Here is a 25,131-nt window from a genome sequence, read left to right as displayed (position 1 = left end):
ACTATATAAACTGTACGCTGAAGTTTCTTTAACTATCTTTCCTTGGCCACCCTCTTTCCTTATATTGTATTATTATTTTAACATATATGTGTCATTTTGATTTAAATAATGTATTGTTCTATAGAGACATGTAAAGTTATTTTATTATAATCGTCTGTCCTCAATGTTTCTTAGCGAAGCCGGGTCCCAGTAACTACGAGAAATAAACCGTACTTTCTTATGTCCGTTTAAGTTAACAGCCACCATATCGACTTATAATAGACCGGAAGAAGGAAGTGAGGCCAAGTAGGAAGTTCAAAGTGGTTTGTTTTGGTTGAAAATAGGTACGAGTTTACACATTTAATGTTTATATTTATCTTAGTTTCCGGCATAATTCAGTCTTGTATGTTTTTAATATTGTATACAATCCATAGTATTATATGTTTATTTCACCACATGACTCCAAATAAACTTAACACGAGGTAACATAAGATTAAACAACAAACATTTTTAAAATTGTGCTTTACAAACGTTGACTCGTTATCGAATAAAGTTGCAGAACTTGAGGCATTTTTAGACTTGGTACATCCAGATATATTTGGAATTTGTGAGGTTTTTCCAAAGTCAGCTAATGAAAAACTGAGTATAAATGATCTGAAGTTTACAGACTATGATGTCTTTAGTCCTACTTCGAATGGGAACAGAGGCGTATTGTTTTTAATAAGAAAATATTTGAAAGCTACTAAGGTGACTACTTTTGATAATTCAGGATTTAACGAGAGTGTCTGGTGTGAAATCAAAATGCCTGGAATTGGTGTGTCGCTATTAGCTGGATTGATTTATCGTAGTCCAGGCTCAAGTCATGAAAATAATATGGAATTATTGGAATTATTAAATTATTCATGTCAAAAGAATTACACTCATTATGCTGTCATGGGGGATTTTAATTACAAGGATATAGACTGGTCAATACCAACATGTGATTATGCTATTGGTTCTGATGGACACAAATTCTTTGACTGTATTTTGGATAATTTTCTGTTTCAACATGTGAAAGGAAGTACACGCTTTAGGGATGGACAATTGCCAAGTTGCCTTGATTTACTTTTCACTAACGAGGAAGCTATGGTAGATGAAGATTCAATTGAAATAAACCCGCCATTGGGGAAAAGTGATCATTCTATAGTTAGCTGTAATTTGAAATTATATGTTGCTGAACTAGGTGAGGAACCAGTCAGACGCCAGTATTTTAAAGGGGATTACGAGGGCATGAAAACAGAATTAGGGTTGTTAGATTGGGATTGTTTATTTTATGAGAAGAATATTAACGATATGTGGGCTGTTTTTAAGTCAACCTTGCTTGAAATCTCATCAAAGTTTATTCCTGAGAAAAAGTCAAACTTAAAACAAGTGAATTCACCATTGTGGTTGGATAGAACTGCAAGATTAGCAATTAACAAGAAAAGGAGCTCCTGGAAAAAATATATGTTTTCACGTTCACATGATAGTTACTTGAAATATGCTGAGTGTAGACAAGAATGTGCTAATATTGTGAAACGTTCCAAAAGAAGTTATGAGAAAAAAATTGCAAATGAAGTAAATAAGAGCAGCAAATCCTTTTGGCGATATGTTAATTCTAAGAGAAAAACAAAGGATTCCATAGGCATGTTGGTAAGGGAGGATAATACTGAAGCTAAGACAGATTTTGATAAGGCAGAAACATTAAATTGCTTCTTCAGCAGTGTCTTTGTTGGACCAGACAATGCAGGAAATGACCATATTGATATTGTTCAACATGAAAATCGGAATTTACTAGAGAATATTTTGTTGTCTGAGGAGGATGTGTTAAAAGCCTTGAATTCACTTAACCCAGAGAAATCACCTGGTCCGGACTATATTCACCCTCGGGTTCTCTACGAAACTAAGAAGGAACTAGTAAAACCACTATTAATTTTATTTAATCAGACTTTGAGTGAAGGAGTTATTCCCGAGGATTGGAGGAAAGCCATTGTTTCTCCCATTTTTAAAAATGGAAGTAAGAAAGAGCCAGCAAACTACCGCCCAGTTAGCCTAACTTCTGTGGTGTGTAAATTATGTGAACGTCTTGTCCGGGATAAACTCGTTAAACATATGAATGACAACAAGATATTTTCTGACGCACAATACGGGTTCAGATCAGGAAGGTCATGCTCTATTCAGTTATTAGAGATTCTTGATAATTGGACAGAATCCTTAGACAAAGGTGTGCCAATAGACGTCATTTACCTGGACTTTGCCAAAGCCTTTGATCGCGTTTCACACGGGCATTTGATTCATAAATTACACAAGTTGGGTATTCGAGGAATAGTCCTTAATTGGATTAGGGATTTCTTGTCTAGAAGAACGCAGTGTGTTCGTATAGGATCTACTTTATCATCATGGACAGATGTAGTTAGCGGAGTCCCTCAGGGCAGTGTAATCGGACCAATACTTTTTCTGTGTTTTATCAATGACTTACCTGACATAGTATCAGGAATTGTTAAGATTTTTGCTGATGACACAAAGCTTTTTTCACCAGTAACAACAAATGAGGAGTGTTATAATCTTCAATCTGACCTAGACAACTTAAGTGACTGGAGTGATAAATGGAAATTAACATTTAATGCAAAAAAATGCAAAGTTCTTCACCTTGGAAGTTCAAATAGTGACTTTCGCTATTCCATGAGAGACCCGGACGGAAATTATACAGCCATTGAAGCAGTTACAAATGAGAAAGATTTAGGTGTGACTTTTGACGAGCGGCTAAGTTTTAACCAACACATTACAAACATTACGAATAAAGCACAGCGAACTCTTGGCTTAGTACATAGATCCTTTGAGTGTCTTGATGAAGAAATGTTTTTGCCTCTTTATAAGGCTTTAATCAGGCCAACCTTGGAATATGGATCATGTGTTTGGTCCCCTCACCTAAAAAAACATATAAAGTTAATTGAAGATGTTCAAAGAAGAGCAACTAAATTAGTGCCATTGGTGGCACACCTACCATACGACCAGAGACTTCGAAAGTTGGGACTTGTCACACTTGAGTACAGAAGGGACAGGGCGGATATGATCCAAATTTTCAAATCTTTACATAAGCTAGATGATTTAAACTGGGAAAAATTGTTCGATCTGGCTGAGGATAATCTTCGTGGTCATCACTTGAAACTAAGAGGCAAGAATTCCAAAAGTAATGTAAGACTCAACACCTTTAGTCAAAGATCAATTCATTACTGGAACAGTTTGGAAGAATCAACAATAGCTGCCACAAGTGTTAATCAATTTAAATCATTGCTAAATTCTGAAAAATGGAACATTAAGAAGTTTAACCCGTCGGTAATTTAAGATAAATTAACAATTAATTTTACTAAGCGCACTCTAGAGAAGTTTTTAATAAAATAGTAATTATCAGAAAGAGATTCTAAAGAAGAGACCATTTATCAGAGGGGCCACTACAGCATAGCTAAATTACGGCCCAACAGTCCAGGTATCCAGGTATCCAGGTATAAAACAGTAGTGACATTTTGTCTTTTTGATTAGTTTCCTTGTCATGCTTATTTTGGTATACATTTAAGCTAACAATGAAGTGACCATACATCAATACAGTTTTGATGTTAAAATAATTTTTAGCACAATAATACAATCTTATAAATACCACTACAGCAGGGCTCGCGCTGTCGTTCGCCACTTGAGCCATTTGCGAAAATATTGAGAATTTGGCTCAAGAAAAATTTGATTTGCGAAAATGCTAAAATCTCATAAAATTTCATTAAAAACTGCCGCCATTTTAACCCGAAACTGGTTTTTATATTTTTCTCTTTGTTTCAATAAAGTATTCGCAATTTGAACAGTGAACGAAAACCGGTCTGCACCTGTATCGAGACATCGCTTGACCTTATTGTTATTGAAGTGCACATGGTAGCTGGCCAATCAAAACTGAGCTGGTTTACACATGAAATGACGTTGTTGAATGAAACGTAAAAATGGATGGAGCTATGAATACACAGTTAATATTATCGTCTGTAAACAAAATAGCGGATGGTCGCAAATGTCGTATTATAAGATTAAAAATGAAAATAAGCGTGACAATAAATTAATTATTTCCAAGCTGACTATCGATCTAAATTAAAGAGTGATAATTAAATAATTAGTTCTATGTCGTTTATGTTACAACTTTCTGCCGATTTTCAATTGAAATGAAAAGGTGTTAATTAATTCATTTAATCGTTTTACTCACACACTATGATAACTAACAACGGCGTATTTTAATCAAAGGAAAACGTGAAAAACACGGGCGGTTTAATTGCAATTAAAATTTAATTAAAGTTACGAATTTGTAACGCATAGGAAGACTAATTCATGTCGTCTACTATATAAATGGAAGTAACCACTTTGTCCGTACAGTCGCTAACATGACTTCTTTAACCTTAAAGCGTTCTTTGGACGAAAATGAGTCTAAACAAACAAACAAAATAATTATAACACAAAAAACTAGAGCATTCCAAGAGTCATGAAAAGTTGATAATAATTGGCTTCGCTTTGAGAATGAATCAAAATCAATGTACTGTGACTTATGCATTAAGGTGCAGAATTCCAACACGTTCACTGTAGGTTGCATTATCCTGAACAAGACTCGGTGACGAAACATGCAAAGTCTAAAGGTAAGATTTTGAAGATGAGAGGAATTTTAATTTGAAATTACTTTGAAATGCTATAGTCTAACTATATGTATATATGCAGATTGACTATGTATTTATTTATTTTTATATTTTCAGATCATACGCATGCCGTCGATGCCAGCAAGCAGTAAAGCAGCAAAACAATGTATTTTGTGAATGAAATGTATGCTTGTATTTTACATGCCATTCATCATGTTGTTAAAAATGCGCTGTATTAAAATATCTCTATTTCTATGAAAATTGTGATTTAATTCACATTATGATATGTGATATGTGCTTGTTGTCATTAAAAGAAATATGAAAAATGATGACAATTAAATCCCAGAGTGAAGTCGGAGACAACAAACGCTTTTTAACAGATCATATCTCGAAATAGATTTGGAATGTATTTTTATGGAAAAAAGACAGCAGTTCCTATTTTTAAACGGAATTCCGCTAGATACGGTTTTTGATTGGTTTCCTCAAGTGATGTGTTTTCTTGATAAAAATATGTTTTATACTAAAAGCCGGGATTGCCCAGGATCGTCTGGGATTGATGAAGGTAATTCAAACTCGACATTAACACAAAGTTACATTAAAATTATTAGTTATTTATCAATTTTAAATAACATTAATTTGTTTGATTCATTAGAAGTGTGTTGACAATCCTTTTTACGCAATTCAATTAGCAAAACTAATATTAAAGGTCGATCCCAGCTTTAAGTATAAAACTTAAAGGGAGTTAACCCTGTACAATTTTACAACTACGGTAACACGTTATTTTGCGACATTTCAGATTCACTTACGCATTAGCAAGGCAAGCTAATAAGACTGATTGAATCCTAATTGCGCATCTCCAGGAACTAGAAAATACAAGTTGAATGATGAATATAAATGTTTTGATATAACTTGGGTCAGGGCACATGAAAGATTGGTCAGGGCTAGTAGGTTCTGCATTTACTAGCCCAAATGAGCTATTTGAAAATAAAGTTAGTGTTGAGGCCTGCATATGCCAGGATAGTATACATATTTATTTGTGTGGTACTTCTTCAGGTAGTGGGGTGACAAATGCTGGGTCAAGATAATTTAAAGGCAACAACTATCGAAGGAAAAGAAGCCCAAAAGTACAATGCATGATTTGGATCTTTTTAAAACAAAAATGTTCTTGTTGCTTTTTTGTTCTTATTTATAATTCCTTAACTCCAGATAGAAGATGTGGAAAGCACAAGCTGGTGTTAAAGTTGCGGCCCCTGCTGCAAAAGGAGAAGATGATGAATGGGAGACAGATGCAGATTTTGTTGTAAGAATCTGCATAAGAATTAATATTTAGGGAATAAACAAATTAATAATGTCCATCAGATGATCAGTACTCTACAACGTATAAGCTTAAAAAAGTTTTACTTTGTTTGATAAATAATGAATTGCAGGCCTTTTCCGCCCTATGCCACGGGTCCGAATATCGGTCCCATTCCCAATGCAAATCTGGTTGTTTTTTTCCCAATTGAAAAAAAATCCCAATTCCCATTTTTTTATTTTAAATCTTTTAATATATAACTTAACAGGGATCATCCTAGCCCAAAATTTTAGGGAGAAGTGACTTCTCCTTCCAATGGTATTGGGAAGAAGTGAGCGGACCTTTGATCACACGTGTAAAGGTACTTTAATATTAAAGGGATCTTTTCACGCTTTGGTAAATTGACAAAATTGAAAAAAGTTGTTTCAGATTCGTAAGTTTTCGTTTTAGTTATGATATTTGTGAGAAAACAGTAATACTGAACATTAACCATGCTCTAATATAGCCATTATATGCATCTTTTGACGATTTTAAAACCTAAAAATTATAAAGCGTTGCAACGCGAAACGATTGAATAATTTGGAGAGTTCTGTTTTTGTCGTTAAATTTTGTGAAACTACGAAGATTGCGTTTATAAAGTATAAAATACGTCATGAATGTGTACTCGGCGGAATAGCTCAGTAGGCTAAAGCGTTTTTACTTCAGGACTCTGGCAGGATTCCAGGGGTCACTGGTTCGAAACCTGCTCCGGGCAATGTTCTTTTCCTTTTTTTATTTTTTTTCTTGATTTTTTACTGGAGCTTTTACGATCCAGTGTTTACATTTATCAATATAAAGCATTTAATGAATAAGTTAAAAAAATGCCAAAATCTGTGAAAAGGCCCCTTTAATGTTTCACAATTAATAACCATACATATATCTGAAATAAAATATGCTGAAACACTCACTAAAACTAAACATTTTATTTTAAACTGCCATGATGTTAAAGAAAATTGCTCTCTTAAAAACTGTAAAACGTGTGTTTAATTTGGCCAAAATACGCATATCATTCATATGTAATTACTACTTAAGCCAAGAGCCTGAGGATGTAGGATAAAGGGAATATAGGGCAGAGCCCTAGCATATTGTTCTTTTCTAGTCTTTCTAGGTGCAATTTCTGGTTAGTACATTGCGAAATATTGTCAACCAGACCATCCGTAACATTATATGTTTATTCGTCATTCTATAAAAATGTTATAAAGGACGTAAAAAAAATAATTAAAATGGACAAACCATTCGTATCCGAAAACGACTGTCCGAAAACATGTCGATATACGTCTTCTGCACATGCATATCGTTTGACGGCAGAAAATTAAAACCAGTAACCTGTAACCTAGCAAATATGCAATCAATATATTATTTGGTTGACATATTGCTTTAAAATACAATATTGCAGTGCTTTACTTTGCTAATAGATAGTATAAAATAGCAAGATTACGGACATTAGCAACATCCATAGATTGTACGGGTTTTGGACAGTACCGAAGAGGTTTCATCAGTTACTGCTCATGTCAGTACCAATCAGAAATCAATAATTAAAAGACCGGACAATGTCTCATGGGGTTATAATAAACGCATAACAATAACAATACAAATAGTATATATTCGTAATGCTATATTTTATCCCCTTTGCGCACAATAAGTCACTGTTTATTATTGGTTATTTCTATTCGATTTTTATCGCATATGCACATTTTTAACTGAATTTAAATTGGCAATTTATCCCATTTAATTCCGCATTATGCAGCAGTATCAATTTGCAATTCGACTAACGACAGAGAGTAAATGTACTCTTAAAAACCTCCCAAACATTTCGTGGGAGATTCTTCAACAATACATGTTTATGTTCTATGCCGGCCATAGCTTAATTATTTCAAGATTTGTTGTGTTTTATTCGATAATAAATACATAAATTGATGTAACACACCCGTACATTCTGAAATACCCCCAAATTGTAATTCTCCCAACTGAGTGTCGCGTGCCGGTAATTCTTATGTTTAAATGGCGTCATTGACTTTTAATGGAATGTTCCCACGTGCTTGACTGCGTTTTTGGATTAAACTTTTAATGTGTAAGTCTGTTTCTCTATTTGTGATATTTGTTAAGCTCAGTACTCAAATATATTACGACTGAAATTTAGCAGTGAGATTCGGACTGTTTTAAGTTGTACAAATCGTCAAGCATAACAATAAATGACCATCATGCGAACAATGGCTGTATTGGTTCCCGGCAGCCTTGACAAATAACGAGAGCCGATTGAAAAACTGAAAACAAGGTCGGGAGCTTGGCATTTTGTACATAGATGGTTACGTCAATTATACTATTGTCGGTAAGACTGGCGTGTACACAATGCCTCAACTGGAATAAACCAAGTTAACTTGCATCAGCGGTCAGTGATGCGTAGCAAATCCTCTCGCTATCAGTAGTTCAGATAACCGATAATTGCACGCAGCAAACAATGGCAGTATTAGTGACGGCATTGTGCACACGTACGGCAGATTATCAAAGGAGAAAATATAAGAAAATGTCGGCGATTTTGTTTTCGCTTTGATGTAATCAGAAAGCGATATCAAGCATCGTAAGGCGACAAAGTCGCCTACGTCGCCCTCTAGGATGATCCCTGACTTAACCTGATCCAGTGTAGAAAAAAGAAAAATATTGCATTATTAAATTATCTGTTGCCTTGACTTTGTTTTAAAAACAATAAAATATGTTAAATTGATTATTTAAGACTTTCCTTATTTTCCCAAAAATCTGGTGTCTCGCGCGATTTTTTTACCTATAAAAGGCCAGGCCCTTTCCCCAGAATCAGATTTAGAAAAACTGCACTTATCACACATGTTCATAATATTTTGTAAAATTTTAATATCAAAATAGTCGTTATTTACCATTTAACGACTTCCTTGAAATATAAGAAACACTATTTTCATGCGATTATTTTTCCCAATTGAGCCAGTTTTGCGATATTTTTTTCTCCCAAAATGGGTTTTTTACGACGCGAAATTCCCAAAATTCCAGTGTGGCGTTTTCCCAAAATGGAGCGGAAAAGGCCTGAATTGTTACCAGTTGAGAATTTCAAATTGTCTAAGTAATTAAGGCTCTTATACTGAAAATGTATGCCTTATTTGCAGATAAAAAGTTATATCCTTATTTGCAGATGAAAAGTTATATGAATTCGACAATAGGTAAACAATAAGAGAGGGTTTGAAGTGGTCATTGGAAAACAAACATATTTTCAGCATCTGGTTTCACTAGTAATATTCCAATAAATATTTTTTACTCAACAAAATAGCACTTGAGTGAAAACAGGTTGAGTATTTGTACTGCCTTTCAAGACAACAACTTAAACCCTGTTTTTACACCTTATATATTATGAAGTTCTGTTCTTGCATTGATTTTGAATACTTTCTTCAGAATGACGTAAGTGAAGAGCAGCAAAGATGGGGAGCCAAGACTGTGGAAGGGTCAGGACGAAACCAGGCATCAATCAGGTAGACATTTAACCTTGTTTTGGGAAAACCAAGTTTCATGCTAGGTGAAAAAGTTTAGTCCCAGATTAGCTTGTGCAGTCTGATCAGGCTACTCAGGGAAGATACTCTCCACTTAAACTAGATATTCATTTATATGAGACTTCATGTAAACGAAAAATTCTTTACAAGCGGAAAGTGTCATCCCTGAATAGCTGGTGCTGACTGCACAGGCTAATCTGGGACGACACTTTATGCTCATACATTAAGCCCAGTTTTTTCAGAATAAGGCTTGATTGTTTGGTTTTCAGAGCTCCTACATTATTGCAGCTGTCTAACAAGAGACTTAAAATTATAAGAAGGGCACACAAGAACAATTAAACAGAGAAACAAAAATATAGCCTTTTCATTTTTCAGAAATCATTCTGATAATGCAAAATTTAAGAATACAAATTTTGACTCAATTTGAATCTGTAGCTGTTGGTGAGTTCAGGTAAACATAGACTATAACAAAACTGCTTCAAGGGTTCTGTATGGGTAATACATACATGATGACTGATATAATTTTTACATACAGTAAAATTATCATTATTCGTTAGGATATTTTTTTTGTTGATTTTGTGGGTTGATTAATCCATGATTTTTAAACAAACACGTCGAAAAATGACCGGCGCAAAATCAGTTTTCCCTTTTTTCTAACCATGAAATTTCATGTAGACAAATATAAATGATTTTACAGTCATACTTCCCATATGAAATTCTTATGTCTTTTTGCAGTTATACACAGGTAAAGTTTTAAATAGAGTTTTGCTCATTTGTATTCAGTTTAGACAAACTGCGTGAGAATGTCCGAAAAGATGACCAGACTGTTAAACAGAAGGAGCAGGAGACTGGCCCAAAGGCGTCCTATGGCTACGGTGGGAAGTTTGGAGTCCAGAAGGACAGAATGGATAAGGTAAGAGAATGGTAGTTAACAGAACAGAGAGAGCTGTTTTTGGTTGTGCTTGAAAAAATCTAAACCTTCTTGTTTATGCCTAAGAAAAACAATGCATAGAGCTAGAACATGAAGTGAAAAGGTAATGCAAAAAAACATAGCTAATGACGGTGGCCTATGTAATATTAATGTTTAAAAAAATAAGCGAATTGAAATAAGCAAATAAAAATATGGCATATTCTGTCTTAGGAATGTGGTCTTAATTTAATATTTTGTTAGAAAACCAAAACAACATACAGTTGAGTCAAATGGTATTGCAAGAGTTGTTCATAATTTGCTTTACAAATATGTCAAACAATCATACAGATTGGTATCGATGTTCGCCATGAAGTTTTTTTACAGACTTTTGCTTCTTTAAATCGCCATTCAAATTAAAGTTTGCAGTTTGCAATTAATATGCATTCCAAGCAACAAAAGTATTAAAAACTGAATTTGCATTTGTACTAATACATACAAAGTCATACTAATATTACATGTACTATTAATATTACGCGTACAATGTACATGTTTGTAAATTATACTGAGTATTTTGAAAGAAATGTTTTAAGATTTTTATTTCTTCTAAATGGATTTTTGCCTGTGTGAAAATAAGAATACCATACATTAACATGGATTTCCCTCTTACCTTAGGCATGATTATTTGCATGGATACTTTGACTGGTTTGATACTAACCAACATGAAAGAAGTAACAGTTTCTCAAACTAACAGCTTGAGATTTCATGATGTACAACTACCATGCTAGATATATTTAGCTATTTTGTCATAATTAAGTCGGATGAAACGGTTGTACTTTGAAGTGGATAATGTCAGGCATGTATTTGTCATATTCTGTAAAATGACAAAAATAATCACATGTGAAGGTTTACATTTTTGAATGGTGACTGCAGTGCTCAAGCTGAAAAGGGCAGGGGGCAGGGTGTGAATTTTCGGCGGATTACCACGGATCAGGTTATCCCAGGGTCATTTATGCGATTCGCGTAAATTCTTTAAAAAAAAATGGAGGGGGTATGAATGATTCCACAGACATATTTCAGTTGTAGCCTGATATATCACCGGCCAGTGAAACCTCTCAGCATATAAAAATGGTAGATTCTGCCTAAACATTTGTGTAAGGAGCGATGTCATTGGCTGTCATTTCCCAGTCTTCCAATTAAAATCGATCTTTTAAAAGGTATTTTGTATTTCTTTGATGTTTTGTTTGCAAATGGCGCTTTTGTGAAGCGAAAATCAAAATTACTTAAAGAACGAACAAATCTCACAAAATCTTGGAGATTCACTTATAAGTGAAAAACAAATTTAAATGGGAATGGTTAGAAAGGTTAGAAGGTTTTTAACCAGGTTTTCCGAAGGAAAAAACTGGTTATTAGATTGGCGAATGCGGGCGGGCTGGCTGGCTGGCTGGCGGACGGGCGGAACAAGCTTGTCCAGGCCATAACTATGTCGTTCATTGTCAGATTTTAAAATCATTTGGCACATTTGTTCACCACCATTGGACGGTGTGTCGCGCAAAATAATTACGTCGATATCTCCAAGGTCAAGGTCACACTTTGAGTTCAAAGGTCAAAAATGGCCATAAATGAGCTTGTCCGGACCATAACTATGTCATTCATTGTGAGATTTTAAAATCATTTGGCACATTTGTTCACCATCATGGGACGGTGTGTCTCACGAAAGAATCACATCAATATCTCCAATGTCAAGGTCGCCACGACTAAAAATAGATTTATTTTGAAACAAACTTAGAAAGGGGGTTAATTTTGTTTGTTCATTTCAAAAGTTCAGTTTGAGTTGTCTCCCTTTATCAATTTTTTTTCACAATGAAAACCTGGTTTTGTGACAATTTTGTCCCTTGTTAATAATAAATCTTGTAATGAAGTTTAAATAGGTGTTTATTTAAATGTCTGTATTAAGGTTTGTCATTTCAATATGCATGCGAATCGCGAAGTAAAAATCAGTCAACAAAGTTTTCCTCCCCTAGGATTACACCTCAATCACTCCTAGGACTACACCTCAATCACTCCTAGGATTACACCTCAATCACTCCTAGGACTACACCTCAATCACTCGTAGGATTACATCTCAATCACTCCTAGGACTACACCTCAATCACTCCTAGGACTACACCTCAATCACTCCTAGGACTACACCTCAATCACTCCTAGGACTACACCTCAATCACTCCTAGGACTACACCTCAATCACTCCTAGGATTACACCTCAATCACTCCTAGGACTACACCTCAATCACTCCTAGGACTACACCACAATCACTCCTAGGATTACACCTCAATCACTCCTAGGACTACACCTCAATCACTCCTAGGACTACACCTCAATCACTCCTAGGACTACACCTCAATCACTCCTAGGACTACACCTCAATCACTCCTAGGATTACATCTCAATCACTCCTAGGACTACACCTCAATCACCCCTAGGACTACACCACAATCACTCCTAGGACTACACCACAATCACTCCTAGGACTACACCACAATCACTCCTAGGATTACACCATCAATCACTCCTAGGATTACACCTCAATCACTCCTAGGACTACACCTCAATCACTCCTAGGACTACACCACAATCACTCCTAGGACTACACCTCAATCACTCCTAGGATTACACCTCAATCACTCCTAGGACTACACCTCAATCACTCCTAGGACTACACCTCAATCACTCCTAGGACTACACCTCAATCACTCCTAGGACTACACCTCAATCACTCCTAGGACTACACCTCAATCACTCCTAGGATTACACCTCAATCACTCCTAGGACTACATCTCAATCACTCCTAGGACTACACCACAATCACTCCTAGGACTACACCACAATCACTCCTAGGACTTCACCACAATCACTCCTAGGATTACACCTCAATCACCGCTAGGACTACACCTCAATCACCCCTAGGACTACATCTCAATCACTCCTAGGATTACACCTCAATCACCCCTAGGACTACACCTCAATCACTCCTAGGACTACACCCGAATCACTCCTAGGACTACACCTCAATCACTGCTAGGACTACATCTCAATCACTCCTAGGACTACACCTCAATCACTCCTAGGACTACACCTCAATCACTCCTAGGATTACACCTCAATCACTCCTAGGACTACACCTCAATCACTCCTAGGACTACACCACAATCACTCCTAGGACTACACCTCAATCAATCCTAGGACTACACCTCAATCACTCTTAGGACTACACCTCAATCACCCCTAGGACTACACCTCAATCACTCCTAGGACTACACCACAATCACTCCTAGGACTACACCTCAATCACTCCTAGGACTACACCTCAATCACTCCTAGGACTACACCTCAATCACTGCTAGGACTACATCTCAATCACTCCTAGGACTACACCTCAATCACCCCTAGGACTAACACCTCAATCACTGCTAGGACTACACCTCAATCACTCCTAGGACTACACCACAATCACTCCTAGGATTACACCACAATCACTCCTAGGATTACACCTCAATCACTCCTAGGACTACACCTCAATCACTCCTAGGACTACACCTCAATCACTCCTAGGACTACACCTCAATCACTCCTAGGATTACACCACAATCACTCCTAGGACTACACCTCAATCACTCCTAGGACTACACCTCAATCACTCCTAGGACTACACCTCAATCACTGCTAGGACTACATCTCAATCACTCCTAGGACTACACCTCAATCACTCCTAGGATTACATCTCAATCACTCCTAGGACTACACCACAATCACTCCTAGGATTACACCTCAATCACTCCTAGGACTACATCTCAATCACTCCTAGGACTACATCTCAATCACTCCTAGGACTACACCTCAATCACTGCTAGGACTACATCTCAATCACTCCTAGGACTACACCTCAATCACTCCTAGGACTACACCTCAATCACCCCTAGGACTTACACCTCAATCACTCCTAGGACTACACCTCAATCACTCCTAGGACTACACCACAATCACCCCTAGGACTACACCTCAATCACTCCTAGGACTACACCTCAATCACTCCTAGGACTACACCACAATCACTCCTAGGACTACACCTCAATCACTCCTAGGACTACACCTCAATCACTCCTAGGACTACACCTCTATCACCCCTAGGACTACACCTCAATCACTCCTAGGACTACACCTCAATCACTCCTAGGACTACACCACAATCACTCCTAGGACTACACCACAATCACTCCTAGGACTACACCTCAATCACTCCTAGGACTACACCTCAATCACTCCTAGGACTACACCACAATCACTCCTAGGACTACACCTCAATCACTCCTAGGACTACACCTCAATTACACCCGGGGGGGCGGGGGGGTGAAAAGGGCACTTTTAAGCGCGCAGTATTTCGTCAAAAAGGCATTTTCAAGCGTGTGGTCTTAACCAGAATGCTCCCTGTTGGGTTTTCATTTTTATATTATTCAACTATATTATTTCCATTATTATATTATTAAACCATGTAAATAAAATGTGTACAATGAGTATTTTTTTTATTACTTTGTGAGAAATAAAAGGGCAGGGCGTGGCCTCGGAAGCGCAGGGTGGGGCTTAAGAAGGGCAGGGTGGGACGCCCTTCCAATTAGGCCTAGCTGGAGCACTGGTGACTGCTTAATTGAGGCTTTTTCTCAATTAGGCAAAATGACAATTTTTTCAAATTTTGATAAATTGAAAAAATCTTGTACGCATTAGATTCAGGTAAGCAAATAACATCTGACTAAGAACATTTTTAAAAGTTGGCCTTGCCTTATGAAAACGGGATATAATGACTGTGCGTTACAGTGATGTCCCAGATTAGCCTGTGCAGTCCGCACTGGCTTATAAGGAATGACACCAAACCCTAGCTTGTGCAGTCTGCACTGGCTTATAAGGTATGACACCAAACCCTTTCAAGATATTTTTCGTTTCAAGAAAGTTTTTTCTTTGCAAAAATCCAGTTTAGGCTGAAAGTTTTGTCCCTGATAAGCCTGTGCACATGCATTAAACCCCCTTTTCACAGAACGCGCCTCACATATATGTTCATTTACAAATACAAACCAATGCAAGTCGGGAAAATAATAAAGCGTTTCTAACGCTATTCATTTTGAAAATTTAGCACCATTTAGAAGTTAAACTTCCCTTCTATCATTACCTGTGTGGTGTAGTGGTAGGGCATCTGATATTGCTTCTAGAGGTTGTAAGACTTCTCTTTTTTGTTGTTATCATAACTATTTCAAACTGTTCAAAAGAAAACAGTTTTATTTGTTAACTTATTTAATGACATTTTTCAAAAATACGAAAAACCCAGTGGACAGATCCCTTTAAGAGGTATTTTTACAACATATTTTGTTTTGCGATAATGTGAGCATGTAGTCAGTGCTTATATATCACAGATGACCCCATGCTTTGCAGAATGACCCCACCCACCCCCCTTATAGACTTGTATGTGTTGTTATGACATGCAATGAATGTTTTCACTAACCAGTCAGCAGTGGGGACAGAATACCAGGCCGATTTATCAAAACACGCCAGCCAAACGGACGCTGCGAAGGGTTTTGGCGGGAAATTTGGGGTTCAGGCAGACAGAAAGGATAAGGTAGGGTCGACATGCTCAGAACCCTACCAGAAACAGTATTTAAATTTGATACTAATTGTAAAAAAAAGCCATTAAATACAATCTGAGTATTCTTAAAACGAATGTTATTAACACAGTGGTAATAGACAATTGCATGTTGCAGAGGTAGCAATGTTATTAACACAGTGGTAATAGACAATTGCATGTTGCAGAGGTAGCAGTTATTAACACAGTGGTAATAGACAATTGCATGTTGCAGAGGTAGCAAGATTTAAAATCAGCTTAAATAGAATGGATAAAGATAGCTGCCTGTGCCAAATAATTCAGTTGATGATATCGCGTACATAGCTTTCCATAATGCTTTTAGCTTTGGTGAAGTGTGTATGTTTGATACTTCTGTGCAGTATGATCCCTTATTCATTTAACAAAATCTCTTTGTGTTTGTGTATCAATTAACACATAAGAATGGTTTAGCATTATAGCAAATTGAATATAATTCCTTTTATAATTCCTTTGTATTTCATTCAATTTCAATTTGCTTTTACTAAAAGTATAACATACTACAGTATGCAGTTTTCTAAACTTATAAGAGTACTAGCCTACTTGTCTAATCTAAGGTAGTAAGGTAGTAAGAAATAGAAATTGCAAGTGAAATCTTTCCTCGGCAGTGAATTGTTGGAGAAAACAACATTGAATGAATTAAATTTACAACAAACAATTATTTCCAAGTTTTATGATAATTTTTCCAAAATGTTATATCTATGATTTGTATTTATACAGATATATTCTGCAGGAAAGTATTTTTTATTTGTTACTTTAAATTATGTTCAAAATTATTTGTTTGTATGTTTTCTTATTTGTGTTGTTACTGTTTTACACTAAATAAGCAATGCTTATGGATTGGTTTTGATGAGTCTATCTTAAACAATTTAAACTATTATGATTTATGTAAAAGTTTGATTTGTTCCTAAGATTTTGTTTGGGACATTGAACAAAATTCAGTAGTTTTTTTCTTTAATAGTGAGCAGCATTCAATTTCCTGTCTCATTTTTACCTGCTCTTGTTGAAGGCTTTATAACTTTATTTTATAAACACTAACAAAATATATCCTGAGATGAAATGTTGGATGTTGATAAATTTCTAAAGGTAAGCGGAACTTTTGAATGCCATCATGACAGTTATGGACTTTCTAAATGTTGTGAGGATGTATTTTCAGGCAGCTGTTGGCTTTGAATATGAGGGAAAGACAGAGAAACATGCATCGCAGAAAGGTAGGCTTCGTTCCACTCTCTCATCAGACGTAAAGTTGTACCATACAACTCAGAACAAATGACGTCTCTAATGCATTTCACAAGTCCAAATTTTTTAGTCGTAGGCTTATACCCTCTTTACTTGATGTAAATTATCTTGTAGAGCGGTTGTGTGAAGTAACTCATATAGCTCTTGTGTGATGTAACTTGTAAAAAGATTGTTTGTTTGTAAACAAATTTAGCAGCATTACTTAATGATTGGTTTCAAAGTAGAGAACTTTAAACTGCAAAGTTATTTATTATCTGCAGATATCTGCAAAACACTATTAAATGATGTTAATATACTGCATTTATATGCAGTTTAAAATTCAAACATTTTGATGATAATTATTTTTAACCATGGTTTTCCGAAGGAAAAAACTGGTTATTAGATTGGCGATGTCGGTGGGCAGGCTGGTGGGCTGGCGGGTGGAACAAGCTTGTCCGGGCCGTTACTTTGTCGTTCATTGTCAGATTTTAAAATCATTTAACTTATTTGTTCACCAACATTAGAAGTTGTGTCGCGCGAAAGAATTACGTCGATATCTAAAAGGTCAAGGTCACAATTTGAGTGTGAAGGTCAAAAATGGCCATAAATGAGCTTGTCCGGGCCATAACTTTGTCGTTCATTGTCAGATTTTAAAATCATTTGGATTATTTGTTCACCATCATTAGAGGGTGTGTCGTGCGAAAGAATTACGTCGATATCTCCAAGGTCAAGGTCACAATTTGAGTTTGAAGGTAAAAAATGGCTATAAATGAGTTTGTCCGGGCCATTACTTTGTGATTCATTGTGAGATTTTAAAATCATTTAGCACATTTGTTCACCATTATTAGACGGTGTGTCGCGTAAAAGATTTACATCAATATCTTCAAGGTCAAGGTTGCCACAACTAAAAATAGTTTGATTTTGAAACAACTATGTAACTATGAACAATTAGTAACAATGCACATTTTGATTTTGAGTTGTCTCTCTTTATCAGACTTTTTTCTAATTGAAATCAAGGTCAGTTTTACACAAGGGGGGTAACAATACACATTTTGAAGTGTCTCCCTTTATCTGACTTTTTTCAACTGAAAACCTGGTTTAGTGACAATTTTGTCCCTTGTTAAACAAAAGCAGGTATGTACACTTTTTGTGCAATATCTCTACTGGATATCAAGTTAACGTCATCAGATAATTCAATTCTATTTGCTAGTAGGCTGATTTTTTACTTTCTGTTGTAGACTACTCTACTGGTTTTGGTGGTAAATACGGAGTGCAGAAAGACCGCAAAGATCAATCAGCCGTAGGCTGGGAACACCATGAAACTGCAGCCCAACATGAGTCGCAGAAAGGTATCGTATGGTTTGCATACTCGTATATAACATGAGTACAGCACACCTGTGTATGCCATAAACATGAATGTAACATGACCGTTTGTTTACCTCTTAGACTAGGGACATTCTTAAATTCAATTATAGTGGTAACCTGCAACAGTCAGAACATGGTGTTGTTATGGTGTCCACTAGTTATTTAGACGTCATGTTATCAATCCGGGATTTATGTAGCGTTATCAAGATCCTCCTTTTAAACAAAGTACTGTTTCTACCACAGAACTGGGCTCAAGAGTGTATCCATAAGCCTAAGTCTTTTTATTAATTCAGGCTTTTATAAATAGGTTTGTAACTTCGAAATGACCACATTCAACTTAATGTAAGCAAAACTCATACCTGCATAGGACAATTATTCTTTTTTATCAAAATTATGTGTTGCAATTACTATTTCCATTATTACTCTAAGTTTTAGGACACTAAGTTTTCGGACACCCCCTTTTTATGCAAAAATAATTATTTTTCGTGACTTAATTTTCGAACGTGTGCATTTTCATCGATCATTAATGACTCTAAATTTACGGACAGTATATTTTACAGCGCTATTTTAGCAGATTTTGGCACTGTATTTGCTTATCTTGTAACACTTTGATCATGGATTTTTACAAACAGATTAAGGTCATAAAACCTGGGAGACACATGTCTGAGGGCAATGGCCCATGTCATTTGCTTATTTGGGTAAATAAACATGTTTACCAGTAGAAAACAATTGCAAGTTTTTCTCAAAGATATAATTTGGTAAATTTGCCATAAAAAAAGCATGAGTATTCCATGTTACTGGACTTCTAAGCATAATTTATTACTTTGTTTTATAAGCTGGGCTTTTCATGTTATACTTAAGAAAATGATGTAAATGTATTGTATGCATCGTGTACTGTTAAATCTGCTACTTTTGCAATATCTGTTTCTGTATGTGTATATTTATGCCCCCCTTCGAAGAAGAGGGGGTACATTGTTTTGCACATGTCGGTCGGTCCGTCCACCAGATGGTTTCCGGATGACAACGTAAGAACGCTTAGGCCTAGGATCATGAAACTTCATAGGTACATTGATCATGACTGGCAGATGTCCCCTATTGATTTTCAGGTCACTAGGTCAAAGGTCAAGGTCACAGTGACTCGAAATAGTAAAATGGGATCCGGATGATAACTCAAGAATGCTTTGGCCTAGGATCATGAAACTTCATAGGTACATTGATTATGACTGGCAGATGACCCCTATTGATTTTCAGGTCACTTGGTCAAAGGTCAAGGTCACAGTGACTCGAAATAGTAAAATGGTTTCCGGATGATAACTCAAGAATGCTTACGTCTAGGATCATGAAACTTCATAAGAACATTGATCATGACTGGAAGATGACCCCTATTAATTTTCAGGTCACTAGGTCAAGGTCAAAGTGACTCGAAAAAGTAAAATGGTTTCCTGATGATGACTCAAGAATAATAAGGCCTAGGATCATGAAACTTCAGAGGTACATTGAGCATGACTGGCAGATGACCCCTATTGATTTTCAGGTCACTAGGTCAAAGGTCAAGGTCACAGTGACAAAAAACGTATGTACACAATGGCTGCCACTACAACTGACAGCCCATATGGGGGGGGGGGGGGGCATGCATCTTTTACAAACAGCCCTTGTTTATAACTGAATACATGTACACCAGTGCCTTTCCCAGGAATTTGTTCAGGCGCCCCGGGGCCGATCGGGGGTGGGTTGGGGAGGGGTGTCCCCTCCCGACGTAGATTTTTTTGTTAATTTAACGTGTCAATGAACGTTCTGTGGTGCGTTATAACTCAAAGAAAAACAGCGTCAAAAGACGTCATTTGGTGCGCTATTACTCTTCAAAAAAAATCCCCCAGTCATTTAAAAACATTTTTTTTTTTATTGTTTAATTGTTTTAAAACTTTTCCGCACAGATAGTAAAATCCCGACTCGAACGATTCCCCAATACATCCGTTTCAACCCGACTCTATTACTGTATACTTACTATTTTTCAAGTTTCTATTTATTACCCGATGATCCCGTTTATTCCGTTTTTATCAATCTCTTTCTGGTAAATATTTATGATAAAAGCTTTCAGTTATTTCTTTAACACAAACCTTGCCATTTTTTAAGTGACTATTTATAGATTTGATGAAATATTGCCTCTGAAAATGCGTCAATCCCCTGACCTGTTGTGTGCTTGTTAAAACGCTCAATACACTCCATTTGTATGCAATAGACGCGACGTTGTACATGCTGCATAATTTTCGCGCTCTTTTTAATTGAGAAAAAGATTCGACACAAAATAAATTTGCACTGCTAATTTGAAGCAAAAATATTTAACGTTGCGGTAACATTTACATTAGGAAGTGTGTTTCGGATTAAAAACGCGTTAACATCGACTTACGGGAATTGGTTTCGGATTACAAATTTAATTATTCCCATTTGAGATTTCAACAAATATTAACCGTTGCATTATAAATTCAACGATTATTTGTTTGAACACTTTAAAAGTCGAATAAATGTTTTGACGGAATTATGCATGAAATTCACGTTGTCCACGAGGATCACGGCCGGTTGCCATCATCAGTCTTCTAACAATCGATTATCGGCCGAAACATTTACAAGTGTGCGTAATTAATTCAACGAAAATTTGTTAAAGCGCATTACGTGTCAAATAAATGTCAGAAAAACGAGGTGAATCAGTTCTATAAATGGACATATTGAAATATACATGTACTGGAATTAAATAAATTGTTATCACATAATTGTAACCGGGAGTCATTTGCACAACTTACTCGCTATAATAATTAATTGTTTACCACTTGCAATTAATTTCTTGTATTAATTATGAGTCATAGGTAACACTTGTTTACAGTAAAAAGGTGTGATGATGATGCCCGAAAACGTCTTTAATGTTCTGTACTGTACTAATTACCGATTTTATATTATTCAAATGGTACAACTTCTTGCTAATCAAGGTGCGATAAACTCTTACTTCATGCCCGACGTCAATCAAAAATAATGGTCGATAGTTGACCCCGCCCTCATAAGCATTCGCGTAACCGATTGGACGATGAACTTCACAGTTTGACGACTGGAAAGTTACCAGATACATCCTTGTCAGCATTTAAATGACCGTGTAATATGGCTAGAATAATCGATACGCGCGTCATGCTATTCTCTTATCAGTGGATTATCCATTACCCCATGTGGTGTTTATGGCGATTACATGTGAAAGTAGGTACCGAGTGCTCTTTTAAAACAGGGAATATTGATACAACTGATAGGGAAACCTTGATTTTTTTTGACAATCTCCACTTTCTTTTACTGAAGAATACACTGATCGGAAAATTTCAAGCGCCCCGGGGACTCTGATTTCGAAATTCAAGCGCCCCAGCAAGGGGCGCTTAAATGGCCTGGGGAAGACCCTGATGTACACCACCTCCATTTGTGTATATAGAGAATAACAGGTTACTACTGAATATACCACCTCCATTTTTGTATATAGAGAATAACAGATTACTACTGAATATACCACCTCCCATTCGTGTATATAGAGAATAACAGGTTACTACCCTTTGTTTTGTAATATATTAGTTAAGCCTAGCCTGATATGATACAAAAGGAAAGGGTAGTAACCTGCTTTTCAATTGATCATACCTCTACACCCCCATTTTTAAAGAAATAATACAAAATAAATGGTACAACTCTGCATTTCTGGCGGGAGTAAATGTGTGGCATTTTATGTGTCAATAATGGCAACATAAGCAGTTTGACAAAATATTTGTAGAATATATTTTTTGCTGTTTTTTTTCTTTGCTTTTGTGTGTCTAAAATGTACTTCATCTTGGTATAAGGTTGTTTCATTTGATGAATCTGCTACATTCATACTGAAAGAGGATGACTTTTTTGTTGATACTAGTAACATATTGGCCGCCGAACGAGTGCCCGATATAAACACTTACAAACCAGATATAAAATAATTATCAAGCACCTATGTATCTTGTCGCTATCAATGTAGAGGCATGATAGGTAAACATATTTGTATTCTATCACTTTGCAACCGACCTGTTATTATACTCACTACAAATGCCACAGATATAGCTCTGACACTTTAACTCTTTCAGCACTGGAACCGGATTTTAAAGGCCTTTGCAAACTGTTTGGATCCAGATGAGACGCCACAGAACGTGGCGTCTCATCAGGACCCAAACTGTTTGCTATTCTGATAGTATTCTTTGAAAAAAAATCGAAGAAAATGCTAATTTTAAAAATTCAGCAGACAACATTTTAGCTGACAACAAACCCAGTATGCAAAGGGTTAATCTGACACTGACCATCATGCGTAAAGGTATTTAAACAATAAATCAAATGGCTATCAAATACATGGTTAAATATATGCACACAAAAACAAACTAAGATTACAAGTAATAAATAAATGATTAATGCGTGCTTAGGTTTTCCCAACATCATGGTGCATGATTTGCAGAAGGACTAAAAAGTACAAATAAAAATCATTAGACATTTTGCTTAATAATTTCTCCAACTTATAGTTATTGTGTCAGAGCAATATCTTTATATAGGTATGCGCAATATATGATACACTCCACCTTTTCTGCCTTTTCTGTGAAGATTACTCCAAAGGTTTTGGTGGGAAATATGGTGTTCAAAAAGAGAACATGGATAAATCTGCCGTTGGGTGGGACCATCAGGAAAAACTCGAGAAACACGAGTCCCAAAAAGGTAGGTCCCGCGTTGTGTGAAGGGAAATGGAAAAAGTAGAAATTTTTACCAAACTAAAATTTATGAGCATTGGGATAGTGATATTTAGTTTTTTTATTCCTTTCTTTTTTCAATGTAGCTCGTTAATTTTGTCAAATTTACATCGATTAATAATGAAAATATATGTAAGTCCCGGAATGCTTAATTTATAACTGGGCTTGGACAAATTCTGTCTTATTTTTCTCTTTTTCTCAAGCAATAATAGCTTAGGGATTACTGGCACAAAGTGCTCATTTCTATGACTTTTAGAAATATTTATCTGAAATTTCATTAGTTTACTATTTTCAAGAACAGTCTTAACCTTTTTTTTGCAAATTTATTAAAGAACCATGATGGTAAAAAAGTTCATTTCAAAATGTGAACCAGATGTTGTTTGTTAGATTTAGAAACACTTAACATGAATACCTTAAAATGTTAAAAAAACGTACATGTTATCTTTCTGTACATGTTATCTTTCTGTTCATGTAATCTTTCTGTACATGTTATCTTTCTGTACATGTTATCTTTCTGTGCATGTTATCTTTCTGTACATGTTATATTTCTGTTAATGTTATCTCTCTGTACATGTTATCTTTCTGTACATGTTATCTTTCTGTACATGTTATCTTTCTGTTCATGTTATCTTTCTGTACATGTTATCTTTCTGTTCATGTAATCTTTCTGTACATGTAATCTTTCTGTACATGTTATCTTTCTGTTCATGTTATCTTTCTGTTCATGTTATCTTTCTGTACATGTTATCTTTCTGTACATGTTATCTTTCTGTACATGTTATCTTTCTGTACATGTTATCTTTCTGTTCATGTTATCTTTCTGTACATGTTATCTTTCTGTACATGTTATCTTTCTGTATATGTTATATTTCTGTACATGTTATCTTTCTGTAAATGTTATCTTTCTGTACATGTTATCTTTCTGTATATGTTATCTGTCTGTTCATGTAATCTTTCTGAATAAACCTTTAAAGAGTAGAAAATGTGAAACTTGCATTTTCTATAACATTTCTTTCAACTTTGTTGTATATTTTTATATTTTCTCTTCTTCTGCTAAGACTATTCAAAGGGTTTTGGAGGTAAATTTGGTGTAGAGAAAGATAAAATGGATAGATCAGCTGTGGGATGGGGACATCATGAGACCGTTCCGAAACATGAGTCCCAGACAGGTAGGTTAGGTGACCAGGGCTGGGGTTGAGTATCGGTTTACTACTCGGGGTACTTGTTACCTGACTCAATACCTCGGTACTTGCCCCAGCCCTGAATGTGACTGTTGTGGAGTGTGTAACCCTGTGTGCTCGCCTTAGTTTCAAGTATAAGCTAGTATGTTGTGGAAATAAAAAATTTATTGTTTGCAGGTTTTAGAGCGTATTTAGTTGCTGTTATTTCAAGTATTGATTTATAAATTGACCTACTAAGCTAGACTAAAAAAAAAGCTCTCTTGTTGGTAAATGAGCCTTATCCTTTCGTATCGCAATAACACTATAATCGTTTGTAGATTGCCCATATTTATCAATGAGCCTTATTCTTTCGTATCCCTATAACACTATAATCGTTTGTAGATCGCCCATATTTATCAACTAATTTTCTGATTTGCATTTTAAGTTTGCATTTTATTGTAGACAATTCAGAGATTTTATTTTCACTAGAATTTATGAACATAT

The 25,131-nt window shown here is 35.9% G+C and overlaps 1 protein-coding gene across 10 annotated transcripts in view; it reads left to right on the top strand.

The window, feature by feature from the left end:
• Nucleotides 1–238: 238 nt before the first annotated feature.
• LOC127853553 (src substrate cortactin-like) overlaps nucleotides 239–25,131 on the top strand; it is a 51,333-nt gene continuing 26,440 nt past the window's right edge. For 5 of the 10 annotated variants that reach the window (XM_052388138.1, XM_052388135.1, XM_052388133.1 and 2 more), the window contains exons 1-9: nucleotides 239–323; nucleotides 5,862–5,955; nucleotides 9,403–9,479; nucleotides 10,281–10,410; nucleotides 15,957–16,067; nucleotides 17,263–17,317; nucleotides 18,563–18,673; nucleotides 23,325–23,435; nucleotides 24,526–24,636. In XM_052388138.1, the coding sequence (XP_052244098.1) occupies nucleotides 5,869–5,955; nucleotides 9,403–9,479; nucleotides 10,281–10,410; nucleotides 15,957–16,067; nucleotides 17,263–17,317; nucleotides 18,563–18,673; nucleotides 23,325–23,435; nucleotides 24,526–24,636 (793 nt within the window). In that variant the 5' untranslated portion in view covers nucleotides 239–323; nucleotides 5,862–5,868. The remainder of the gene's footprint in view (nucleotides 324–5,861; nucleotides 5,956–9,402; nucleotides 9,480–10,280; nucleotides 10,411–15,956; nucleotides 16,068–17,262; nucleotides 17,318–18,562; nucleotides 18,674–23,324; nucleotides 23,436–24,525; nucleotides 24,637–25,131) is intronic. The other 5 variants (XM_052388139.1, XM_052388142.1, XM_052388136.1 and 2 more) reach the window with 2 other exon arrangements.

Source organism: Dreissena polymorpha, chromosome 12 (assembly GCF_020536995.1).
Source record: "Dreissena polymorpha isolate Duluth1 chromosome 12, UMN_Dpol_1.0, whole genome shotgun sequence".
Lineage (NCBI taxonomy): Eukaryota > Metazoa > Mollusca > Bivalvia > Myida > Dreissenidae > Dreissena > Dreissena polymorpha.
Note: the sequence above shows the minus strand (reverse complement) of the source record. Positions and strands in the feature narration are given on the sequence as shown.